The 10,974-nt window shown below is 35.7% G+C and overlaps 3 protein-coding genes across 3 annotated transcripts; 2 read left to right on the top strand and 1 right to left on the bottom strand.

Moving 5' to 3' along the window:
• The first annotated feature begins 962 nt into the window (after positions 1 to 962).
• On the top strand, positions 963 to 2,673 carry LOC135077065 (ATP synthase mitochondrial F1 complex assembly factor 1). Its single transcript, XM_063971658.1, has 4 exons — positions 963 to 1,343; positions 1,466 to 1,787; positions 1,866 to 1,961; positions 2,068 to 2,673. Exons 1-4 carry the CDS (start codon positions 1,081 to 1,083, stop codon positions 2,233 to 2,235), a joined length of 849 nt encoding a protein of 282 aa, XP_063827728.1. The 5' UTR covers positions 963 to 1,080; the 3' UTR covers positions 2,236 to 2,673.
• Positions 2,674 to 3,641: 968 nt separating this feature from the next.
• Positions 3,642 to 4,538, bottom strand: LOC135077067 (cytochrome c oxidase subunit NDUFA4). The gene is made up of 3 exons (XM_063971660.1): positions 4,392 to 4,538; positions 4,114 to 4,260; positions 3,642 to 3,787 (listed from the first exon to the last, which is right to left on the bottom strand). The coding sequence occupies exons 1-3, from the start codon at positions 4,431 to 4,433 to the stop codon at positions 3,725 to 3,727; spliced, it is 252 nt and encodes an 83-aa protein (XP_063827730.1). The 5' UTR covers positions 4,434 to 4,538; the 3' UTR covers positions 3,642 to 3,724.
• A 1,043-nt stretch (positions 4,539 to 5,581) lies between these two features.
• Positions 5,582 to 10,789, top strand: LOC135077066 (MOB kinase activator-like 1). Its single transcript, XM_063971659.1, has 5 exons — positions 5,582 to 5,785; positions 6,066 to 6,232; positions 7,028 to 7,255; positions 8,210 to 8,373; positions 8,828 to 10,789. Exons 1-5 carry the CDS (start codon positions 5,772 to 5,774, stop codon positions 8,906 to 8,908), a joined length of 654 nt encoding a protein of 217 aa, XP_063827729.1. The 5' UTR covers positions 5,582 to 5,771; the 3' UTR covers positions 8,909 to 10,789.
• The last annotated feature ends 185 nt before the right edge of the window (positions 10,790 to 10,974 follow it).

Here is a 10,974-nt window from a genome sequence, read left to right as displayed (position 1 = left end):
AAAATAACTGCATATTTGCATAATGCCTTTGCCTTTTCCTAAAAAGGAAAGAATCGAATGTCAAATGTCTGTCACTCACACTCAGCTGTCAGACATGTTTAGGGATGCTCGATATTAGATAAACATCGATGTTAACATTGAATCAAAAGTATCGATGTACGATAAATATCGATCAAAAAAATCAATATTTCTAAAACATCGATGTTTTTGGAAACAAATAAAAGTATTAATTATTAGATAAATTAATTACAAAATAAAAGGAGCAAGCACGAAATTTAATCTCGCGTAATTAATCCACTTTTTTCACAAGTTAACCTAAAATTGGAATAATACTGTGAGCAGGTAAGTTACAGCATTTACAGGAGAAAGAAATCATAATATAACACAATAAAAATTTAAATAATTTATTTATTTATTTATTTTATTTTATTAGGAAAACCAACAGCAACACAAATACTAAATAACATAAAATAAATGAGATCTAAAATTGTGTATCTGCTTAGCCATTTATAGGTAATCTGTATTAGGTAATAATGTTACCTTACCTTTTATTTCGTTTACGAAGTTTCATTATTTACAAAATCAATAGTAAATCCAATTTGCTTCCGCTTCACAAGTTTACTCACAAAACAGCACCTCACTCATCAAGTGTGTGACAGTGACGTCAGTGACAGATTTTTTTAATCTCTTGAGAAATAAAAACAAACTTATTCGTACGGCTATGATGGCTTACTCCGATTATTTTGATCAGTGTCATCTTATGACTATGCAACATTTACTATTTACCCTACTGCACGCTAGACGGCAAGACGCGGCGCGCCCAAAAACATAATTAACGTTTCGATATTTTTATTCAGGTAACGTTGATGTTTCGATAATATCAAAGTCAACAAATCGATGTTTTTTTATAGTTAAACATCGATGTTTTATCAACATCGATGAATACGACCCTACATGTCATATGTCAATTTGTGGTTCTCATTCTGTTTTTTTCCGTGTTTTTTACATAACATAGCCTAAAAGTTTTAGAAATTCATAAATTATTGCACACACAAGCTTTTTCCTGAAACTTTTAGTGTAATGGTAATGGCTTTATGCTCTCGGCATTTTCTGAATTCCCTTAAGCGAACCTATTACGTTAGTTCACGAGGTTTAACAATGACCACCCCAAACCATCAAAAGTTATTAGAGGATTTAGAAAAAAATCCATATTATGAAAAATATTCTGCACGTATTGCTGCTCTTCAAAAAACTTCACCGGAAGAATTCATGCAGAGAGTGGAACAACAGCAAAGCACAAAAGAAAGAGAGAAAACAACTAAATTTGGATCAGTTGATACTAGGTACACAATTATTGTCTATTTATTTAGGCAGTACTCTATATGTAGTCCAGTAGTAGTTTAACATTTTAGTGGTTTCTTTTGAATTCTAAGAATAAAATAAAAATATTTTAAACATTTTCCAGGCAATTCTCATCTGTGTTGAATCCAAAGAGTGCTATTGATAAAGGTGCACAAGCTGCAGAAAAAAAATTAGATGATATTTTCAAAACAGAACTTGTTATGGATAAAGATGCTTCAGAAATTCAGAGTATTTGGGAGGAATACCACAAAAATAAAGAAGTCTTATCTGCTACCATCCCTGGTGATTTATACACAATCATACAGAAAAATATGAAAGAGTATCCAACTTTCCTGTTCCCTTTGCCACGTTCCCAGGGCTATGAGTTCATTATGTGTCAAAGTTACGGTCATACTGTGCATTTTACACCACTTCTTGCTTATCAGGTATTGGTGACTCACTTATAAGTTTCAGATTTATACAGCAAATAAATCCCATCATCATCAACACCTTTGTGTTTACAGGTCCACAAAGAAAATGCACCCGAGTGCCTGACCACAGTCCACTACACTGAGCTAAAAGACAAAGGCATTGTGCTCATGAGGGGAGAATATGATAAGGTAACTATGAAAAAGAACATGACAAATGCACTAGTCTTCTTAATTAAAGTTTTTTCAATAGTATAATTTATTGCTTCCATTATGAATTTAAAAAAAAATGTTTCAGAATGTTTTGACTGCACAGGAGGCTCAGTGTTTAGCAAACCAGTTTCAAATGTACTACAGCAATAAAGATACAAGGAAACAACTGTTATTAGAAACATTCACAAAGAGCCCCGATACATTCAAACATATGGATTTAGTATCAGAGTTAGAAAACATAACATTAGTTTAAATTCAAAATATGTTAAATAAAAATACAATCATAATTCTTTAAAATTGTTTTTATTACCCTAAACATTAGAAGGTACTTCACATATTTATTACACAACCTCAATCTTAAGCTATTCATTTAATCTATGTGGATAATATTCATAGTCTGGTGTGTAAGGCAACACAGAGTGCAGGGGGGGTGAGGCTGCTGGAGAGCCTGGTGTGTGTGGAGTTTGTGGGGGGGATATGTTTGAATCGGAAGGACTAGATTCATGGTATATGTGCTGAAAGCTTTGACGCCATCCAATTTTAATGTAATCCATTGGGTTTTCTACAATAGTTTCTTTTGGTGTACATGTTCCATCACTACTCAAAATATTTTTCTTTATACAAGATCCTTCACTTTTGCCGGTTTCATATTGTTTTTGCAAGTTTTCAAAATATATATTCTGTAAACTAATTTTAGTTTTATTTATTACATCCTCTTTAATTAGACTTGGTAAATTGCTCCTTAGATATTGAGGGATATCATCCATGAGTTCTTCATATAAATGGTAACCAAAATCTTCAACAGATCTGTTTGTAGATGTGATAGAAGAAAGAGTCTCTTCATTGGTAGAATCTCTTAAAGTGCGAGTCTCTTGTTGAATTGGACTAAACATAATCATGCTGTTGGAAGTATCTTCATTATTCTCAAAGTCACTCTGTCTCAATATGTCAGCTTCTTTCCTTATTGTAGGTGTACTATTGGTACTCTTTGAATCTTTCATAATATTTGTAGGTGATATTACTGGTTTTTGTAAGCCTGCATTCAAAGTACGATCCTCATCAAGTGTAGGTCGAGTAACAGTCTCAGATCTGACTGCTTTGGAGAACATAGTCAAAGTTAAGCGTTTAGATGTAATACAATTATTATTTTTACCACCAACTTCACAAGTCTGGAGTACCTTTTTGTTTGATAAATCTCTTGAAATTGAACTATTCCGAGACCTCTTCCACAGTTCATCAAGGCACTTGCGTGTTTTCCTCTTCTTTCTTTTAGTGACAACTAATAATGCGTCCATTGTAGTTTTATTCAAGAAAGGTAAGTCTATTTTAATAAATTTATTAAATTATGCACTATAAGTCTAACATCAAATAAATTGGATGACACCAGACTACTGTCACTTTTCTTTTTAAATAGCAAAGGCATTATAAAAAAATATTATGAGAAAATTCATAGACAATTAAAATAATATGTTTCTTTTTATAGTTGTAAATCTAGTAGGCACTGTAGGCATAAAAATCACCAAAAATGTTATTTTATTGGAATTCTAAAGAATCTGATAATTATTATCAGTATTAAGTACCTATTTGAAATCTAACCAGCAGAGAAACTCAAAGGACAGCCAGCTGAAAGAAATGGGCTAAAAAAATAAAACAATGGGGTAATTATTATCACATAATAACTATTTATTAAACAATAAACATCTAGACTGTAGCACGGTTAATATTTAAATATGTAATACCATTTAGTATTTGGGTGCTGGTGATCGTCCTTCTTCCTTGGAGTAGTCTCTGATGGGAGAGTAGAACTGTTGAAATTAAAATACAAATCTTAGATGAGCTTGAAAATGCTTAGCATTTAAACATGATTATAATTTAAAAAAAATTGTGATTTGAAATTATTATTTAATATTTATGTATAAAATTATATGTCCTTTTCTTAATACTTATCTATTTACCTTAAGGGCTTATGGAAGTAAGATAAACCTTTATGAGTAAGTAGGTATAAGGTGAATGAATGTAAGTTACCTATGTGAAAATATTGTTTTGTTTATTTCATGGTTTTAAGATTACATACCCTTTTGTTTAACAAAATTTACAACTGTTTGATCCTGAAAAATATCCAAAGATATACCTTGTATTGCTTGTTCCTGTACTCCTCCCACGGCTCAGGGTTGGACTTCTTGCTCCAGGAAACGTCGGGCGAGCGGAGCGCCAGGCGCGCCAGGTAGAACATGGCCCCGCCGCAGCCCAGCGCCGTGCACACGTACAGCGGGATCAACTGCAACAGCAGACCCCGTGCGTGAGCCCGACAGATTGATAAGAACCAATCGATAGGTACGCATTATAGGTTAATTATGTAAGAACTATGCAGCAGAAATGCAATAAAATAAAAGGAAACTAATCACTTACAGCCTTGTGCTTCTTCAAACTTGCGATGCTGAGACCTTGCATCTTGCTATTATTTTCTTGTAGATGTGTAGATTATTAGCAATCACAAGTGGGATCAACGAAATGAAAAATCACTGCACTAAAAATTGTGACAGTTTGACATTTATAGTGATGTTATTTAGCAGATTCGTAACATAATGATTAATCGATATAAATATCAATGCACCATTCACTTTGATCTAAACTATACAAAAGGCTGAGTAATTGACGATTATTTAATACTAGCTTTCCACCCGCGGCTTTGCCCGCGTGGAATTTTGTCTGTCACAGAAAAACTTTATCGCTCGCGTCCCTGTTTCAAAAACCGGGATAAAAACTGTCCTATGTCCTTTCCCAGGAGTCAAACTATATCTATACCGTTTAGGCGTGAAAGTAAGACAGACAGACAGAGTTACTTTCGCATTTATAATATTAGTATAGTTTAGCAAGCGCTTGCACTGACATATTCATAAGAGGGTCAAATTCATTTTAATAAGTTTCTCATGACCGTAGCTAGCCGTATCCACAGAGCATGTAACCGCACATGGCCGTATCATAATTGCCTATAAAATTTTGAATGTTGACATGTTTTTGTTGATTGTGTAGGGCAAAACACGCGCTAGAGACCCGGCTATAAGTCAACAACCGGCATATAGAAATTATTTTAAGAACACCAAATGTAACTTACCGTGATTACCGATCGGTGTGTTCAATCCACTCTAATGGTCTATAACTTTTATCATGAATTCGTTGATCACCCACCTACTCTGATGGGTTTAGATATAATACTTCCACTTAAAAATGTTGGTACCTACCTATTCAATTAATAAAATTCTCTTGCATTGAACTTTCGAATAGGAATCGATAAAGGCTCATTCCAATTTTAATGGTTTTATTTATTTATAAGCAATGGAAATAATAACTATTTTTTGGTTCATACAAAACAAAATAATAATTTCATTTCAATTTTAAATGATATGCTAAAAGTTTTTATTTTTAAATTCTTGTCATTTTCTAATAATTTTCATAATTAATTTGTAATAAAAAAACAGAAACAATGTCACTTCACTTGTGGACTTGTGGCGTGTTCTTGTACTTCAAACAAATTGCACTATTGCCAAAATCAAAATTCAATCGCGCATTTTTCACGGACACGGAACATCATTTTTGAATCTCTGACAGAAATGGAATGGAATCACAAATGGAATGATCCATCCATTCATTCAGTAATTTTGACAACTGCATTACAATAGAATTGATTGTGATTTTATTTATTCTAAATAACCTTTTTAATGGTTCGGTGCTGTTTTATGAAATATACATTTATTCTAGATTACAGTTGGAATTTCATCAAACTGCAAAATGAGTTTTTTATTGTAAGTATTTTCATAGGGCTCGACGATACAAGTCTATTTTTAACTGATCATTTTCCGTCTCGCTGACGTCTTGTTTACGTCCGTAGTCAAGTTTCGGCATTGTTCAAACAAATATGTAAATTCGAGCTAAATCGTCGCCCTGCCAGGGCCCCACCGACGCTTCTAATAGCGATCGTTCTCACTCGTTTCTGGACACACCTACCGCTCGTCCGTTTCTTTGTCGTTCGGAACGGTTTATTTATGTCGGCGCATCAGTGAGGTGTCGTTCTGTGTCCCGCAGCGGGAGCCGGTCGAACAAGACCTTCAAGCCGAAGAAGAACATTCCTGAAGGCACGCACCAGTACGACCTGATGCGGCACGCGGCGGCCACGCTGGGCTCCGGCAACCTGCGCCTCGCCGTCATGCTGCCCGAGGGCGAGGACCTCAACGAGTGGGTCGCCGTCAACAGTCAGTATCAGTGCTCACTTCATAGCTACAGAGACACAACTTTTCTACAACATTGCTGAGTTATTGAATTTCAATTCCTCTTTATGTGTATAGATAGGGTGTTTCTGAATATCATTGCATTCAATGTAAATCAGTGCTGCTTGATCATAATAAAATTGCAGGATGTCATGTGAATCATCAATCCAAAAGATAAATTATTTATCATGTGTACCTACTTCCTTTACATTTAAGTACACATACTTATTTGATTAGCCCATTATACTATACTATATTGTTTATTTTTCTGTATAATTTGAATAAGTAAATTTTTGAAATCACTTGCAAAACCAGGTATTCTATAGCGGTCTTAAATTTTTGTTCTATATCAAACACATTTGTACCAAACTCAAGTCCCCAAAAGACAGGACTACCTAGTTTGGGGACTACTAGGAAGTCACCTGAATTCCTATTAGTATAACTACTTTGTAAACTTATGTAAAGTGCATTGTTCTGGAAATAAATTTATTCTATTCTATTCTAAGTAAAATGCTTTATTATGAGATAAAATTATTTTGTGAAAATTGATTTTATTCCATTCCTAAGGTAATAAAATATCATAATAATATTACCTCATTACTAATTTACCTATTAAAAATAGAGATTAATAATTATCATCACATTTAGGACTTGTAATATTTATAATGATTGATCCTGTAGTTATTGCTGTGCTGGTGCACAATGCATATTCTTACACAGTAAACAGAAGTTTGTATGTAATACATCAAAACTACATTGAAGTTTTACCTTGTATTGCAGCGGTGGACTTCTTCAACCAGATAAATATGTTGTACGGCACCATCACGGAGTTCTGCACCGAGGAGTCGTGCGCGGTGATGTCTGCGGGGCCCAAGTACGAGTACCACTGGGCGGACGGCCACACCGTCAAGAAGCCCATCAAGTGCTCCGCTCCCAAGTACATCGACTACCTCATGACTTGGGCGCAGGACCAGCTTGATGATGAAACACTTTTCCCTTCAAAAATTGGTAATCCTTTTGCAGATCATCAAAAAATGTAATCTAAATATTAATACAGTCAATTCCTACTACATTATAGCCTCCTAATTAAAAATCTGCAGTTTATTCAAAGAAGTTCAGTAGTTTTTGTGAGAAAGAAAGGACAAACATCCATCCATCCTATGAAAACTGTCACAATTATAACTAACTAGCTTTTGCCCGCGGCTTCAGCCGCGTGAAATTTAGTTTGTCACAGATCATCATAAATTATAGCCTATATGTTATTTTGGGTTATAAACTATAACACTGCAAATTTTCATCAAAATCCGTTCAGTAGTTTTTGCGTGAAAAAGTAACAAACATGTTAACATCGATGAAGCACCTGATGTCGTGTCCTGAGTGCCCAAGCAACTGCACTTAGAAGGATTTGATGAGTGCTACTGACAACGCCACTCTTGTGGCGGAGTTTTGGGCTGACACTGTGTAGGTTTGTTGTCGACACGAAAAGAAGACATCCAGACATCCATACAAACTTTCGCATATAAAATATTAGTAGGATATTGAAACACACTTAAAGGCTTCGGCAGACCAAACGCGGGACAGTAGCAGCGCTGTTTGAATGCGGGCCCTCGCAAGTTGTAATACAAAAAACTCTTTGCACACCAAATTTGAACGCGGGCCCGGGCTCCAACCGCGCCGCACTGCAACTGCCGAACAACTAACCAGGCGGCGCGGGAGCGGGACAGAAGCGGGCCCGCGCTGTTGTATTACTATGGCGGCCATATTAGCATGACTCTCCGGAGGCAGGGCGGTAGCAGTGCAGCGCAGCGCGTTGATAGCGGTTTACGAATATTAGATTTTTTACAACCGCCCGCGTTGCAACCGCTTTGAAACTGCCGCTGCCTTCAGTGTGCCTACTGCCGCGCTGTAACTGACCCGCATTTGGTCTGTGGAAGCCTTAATAGTTTCCCGTTGTCACGGCAGGCGTCCCGTTCCCCAAGAACTTCCTGTCGATGGCGAAGACGATCCTGAAGCGGCTGTTCCGCGTGTACGCGCACATCTACCACCAGCACTTCCCCGAGGTGGTGCAGCTGGGCGAGGAGGCGCACCTCAACACCTCCTTCAAGCACTTCATCTTCTTCGTGCAGGTCTGAACGCTGCAGAGCTGTGTCGAAACGTAAAGCCGAATGGCCATGTTTCGATTTATTCATCGTTTATTTTTATTGTTTTCTATATCTACATAGCACAGTTTTAACGGAAGCCAGTGCTGAGACTTGTTTTTGATACTATACATTACTAGCTTTAAAAATGACGATACTTCTTCCACACGACCTTTCATCCCCTTACAAACCTTTTTTCGCATTAAAAAGTAGCCTATGCCCTTTCTCAGGCTCTAAACTGTGTACCAAATTCCATTTAAATCGGTTCAGTAGTTTTGACGTAAAAACGAGTCAGACAGACGGTTACTTTCGTATTTATAATATTAATATGGATCGATTAATCTTTACGGATACGTACCGTTAAAGAATGCGCGAGTATACTTTTCACAATGGTTATTTTTCGGCATTAACTTTGAGTCCTAAATAGTGAGTTTTTCTCCAGGAGTTCAACCTGATCGAGCGGCGTGAGCTGGCGCCGCTGCAGGAGCTCATCGAGAAGCTGACGGCCAAGGAGGCGCGATGAGGCGCCCGCCCGGCCCGGCCAAGCAGGCGCGATGAGGCCGCCCCCGCCCCGCGACGCACCTCAAGTTTTGTAAGCCTAGGAATTTTTCATTATCCTGATATTTTTTGTGTTATTCATTTCGAGCCGAGAGGTCCCGAGTTTACTTTGGTTTCGCTTCGCTGTACCGTTTTTTATCGAGTAGATTCGAATGTCCGACTGTTTGACTAATATAGACTAGACTAACTTTTCTAAAAATTGATAAAGATTGTGATATGATATTTTTGATATCGATCGACGAGCGAAAGTGTCGTTCTAGGTGTAAGTGATGCCATAAGATAGGGAAGTTCGCAGATAGGCTTTACAGATGATGGCCTTCCTATATGATAATAATATAGATTTGATTAACATACAAAATAATATTTAGATTTGATACAGATGTATTACAGAATCTACAGATTATAGATTAATTAGCTGATCTCTTAATAAGACATCCGAAAAATGGTTTAACTTAATGATTCTTTCTTAAAGGGGAAAGGCCCTGCAATACATATGTTTAAATCTTACACAAGAGCATGTTTTGAAGCAGGATAGGCGGAATAGTTTTTTTGTAGTGTAAATCTAGAATGATTCATGCCACTATCTCTGTTAGCCATTCTCTTGATAATGTCATAAATATGCGATTATTAGATTTTATAGTGTGCACACATTAAGGTCAGTTTATATCTACGGACATTGAGTGTGCAATATTCTATTATACAGTGTCTATTAACGTATTTATATCTATCTATCGTTACACGGCCGCGCAGACACCAACAGACACGGGCGGCCATTATTCGCGGAAAGAATATTTTGTCTGTACGTGTCTGGCACGCTCAATATCTGTAGATATAAACAGACCTTTACTTAACAAAACCACCATTTATTCATATCCAATATGGGACTGGACATCCCAGAATTTTAGTAATTATTGAATAATTTAACAAAGTAGATATAAAAATAATTTATAACTTTTAGTTTCAAATATCGCGTTTATTTAGTTTTATAACCCACACAATTTATATCAAATAGCCTTAGGAGCCATTTGAAAAATCACAATATTTAATAAAGTTGCCGAACCAAATTCCTTGGGCGATGCATACAAAGGGGGCCAGTGAAATGATGACCAATGTGATTTTCAAATAATGATATCGAAAACGCCCCGACGTTTTTATGCCATAGAAGTAATTATTACACTTAATTACACCGATAAAAATTGTCCGGTCCCCTATTGAAAATCTACAGGGATTATGGGATTAATTACAATCAAATAAAGTATCTAGTTGCAATTCTCACAGGTGCTTTTAAGATGTATCTAATAGAGTTTGATGCTTGAATTTCATTGAAATACTCAATTCCAGGCTATAATAAATATAGTACTTCAAATAACATTGATTAGACTGATTGTAGAAACAATAAATTAATTTTGATGTGTTTATTTCATATCAGAATATACTTAGGTATCATATGTTTATAAATTTATGTATTAACTGCATTTTGTTGGTTACAATACAAGCTCATGTGATGACACGATTCAAAACTGAATACTCGAATCCCTGAGTGAGACTTACTAAATTGGTGTGCTAATATTAAGATTTATTTATTATCGTGATGCGGAACAGCGCAGTTCGCGCTACGACTATGTTTACTATTAATTTAATGAAATTTTATTTATCATTTGTGTTTATATTCTGAATTTATCTCAGTAGCATAATTAAGTGATTGTAGATATATTTTGTGCATTTAATATAATATTACACAGAATTGATGAGTTGAATCTGTTATAATAGTAATGTGCGACTGCCTTTCCTTTAGAAAGTGTCAGGAATGTCGTACAGCTAAAAAATAAATTACATGATAAAATTACTTGTAGTTTGATTATTACATAAATAAAATACTGTGTATACACATACTATCAAGATTTAATTGTATCGGTACATACATATAAAGTACGACAGCTTAGTCTACTAAGAATTATACAAATTAAAAATGTCGATATTTCGATATCAAAATTTACTTTTTACCTTGATGGGTTGAAACGGAACAGAGCG

Source organism: Ostrinia nubilalis, chromosome 12 (genome assembly GCF_963855985.1).
Source record: "Ostrinia nubilalis chromosome 12, ilOstNubi1.1, whole genome shotgun sequence".
Taxonomy (NCBI): Eukaryota; Metazoa; Arthropoda; class Insecta; order Lepidoptera; family Crambidae; genus Ostrinia; species Ostrinia nubilalis.
This window is presented reverse-complemented; position numbering and strand designations above follow the sequence as displayed.

Coding starts and splice junctions, on each gene's coding strand:
- LOC135077066 (XM_063971659.1), top strand. Junction 7,256..8,209: donor ACTTTTCCCTTCAAAAATTG/GTAATCCTTTTG, acceptor TTGTCACGGCAG/GCGTCCCGTTCCCCAAGAAC. Junction 8,374..8,827: donor ACTTCATCTTCTTCGTGCAG/GTCTGAACGCTG, acceptor GTTTTTCTCCAG/GAGTTCAACCTGATCGAGCG.
- LOC135077067 (XM_063971660.1), bottom strand. CDS start 4,433: ATGCAAGGTCTCAGCATCGCAAGTTTGAAGAAGCACAAGGCT. Junction 4,261..4,391: donor GTTTGAAGAAGCACAAGGCT/GTAAGTGATTAG, acceptor CTGCTGTTGCAG/TTGATCCCGCTGTACGTGTG. Junction 3,788..4,113: donor ACAGGAACAAGCAATACAAG/GTATATCTTTGG, acceptor TAATTTCAACAG/TTCTACTCTCCCATCAGAGA.
- LOC135077065 (XM_063971658.1), top strand. CDS start 1,081: ATGGTAATGGCTTTATGCTCTCGGCATTTTCTGAATTCCCTTAAGCGA. Junction 1,788..1,865: donor CACCACTTCTTGCTTATCAG/GTATTGGTGACT, acceptor TTGTGTTTACAG/GTCCACAAAGAAAATGCACC. Junction 1,962..2,067: donor TGAGGGGAGAATATGATAAG/GTAACTATGAAA, acceptor AAAATGTTTCAG/AATGTTTTGACTGCACAGGA.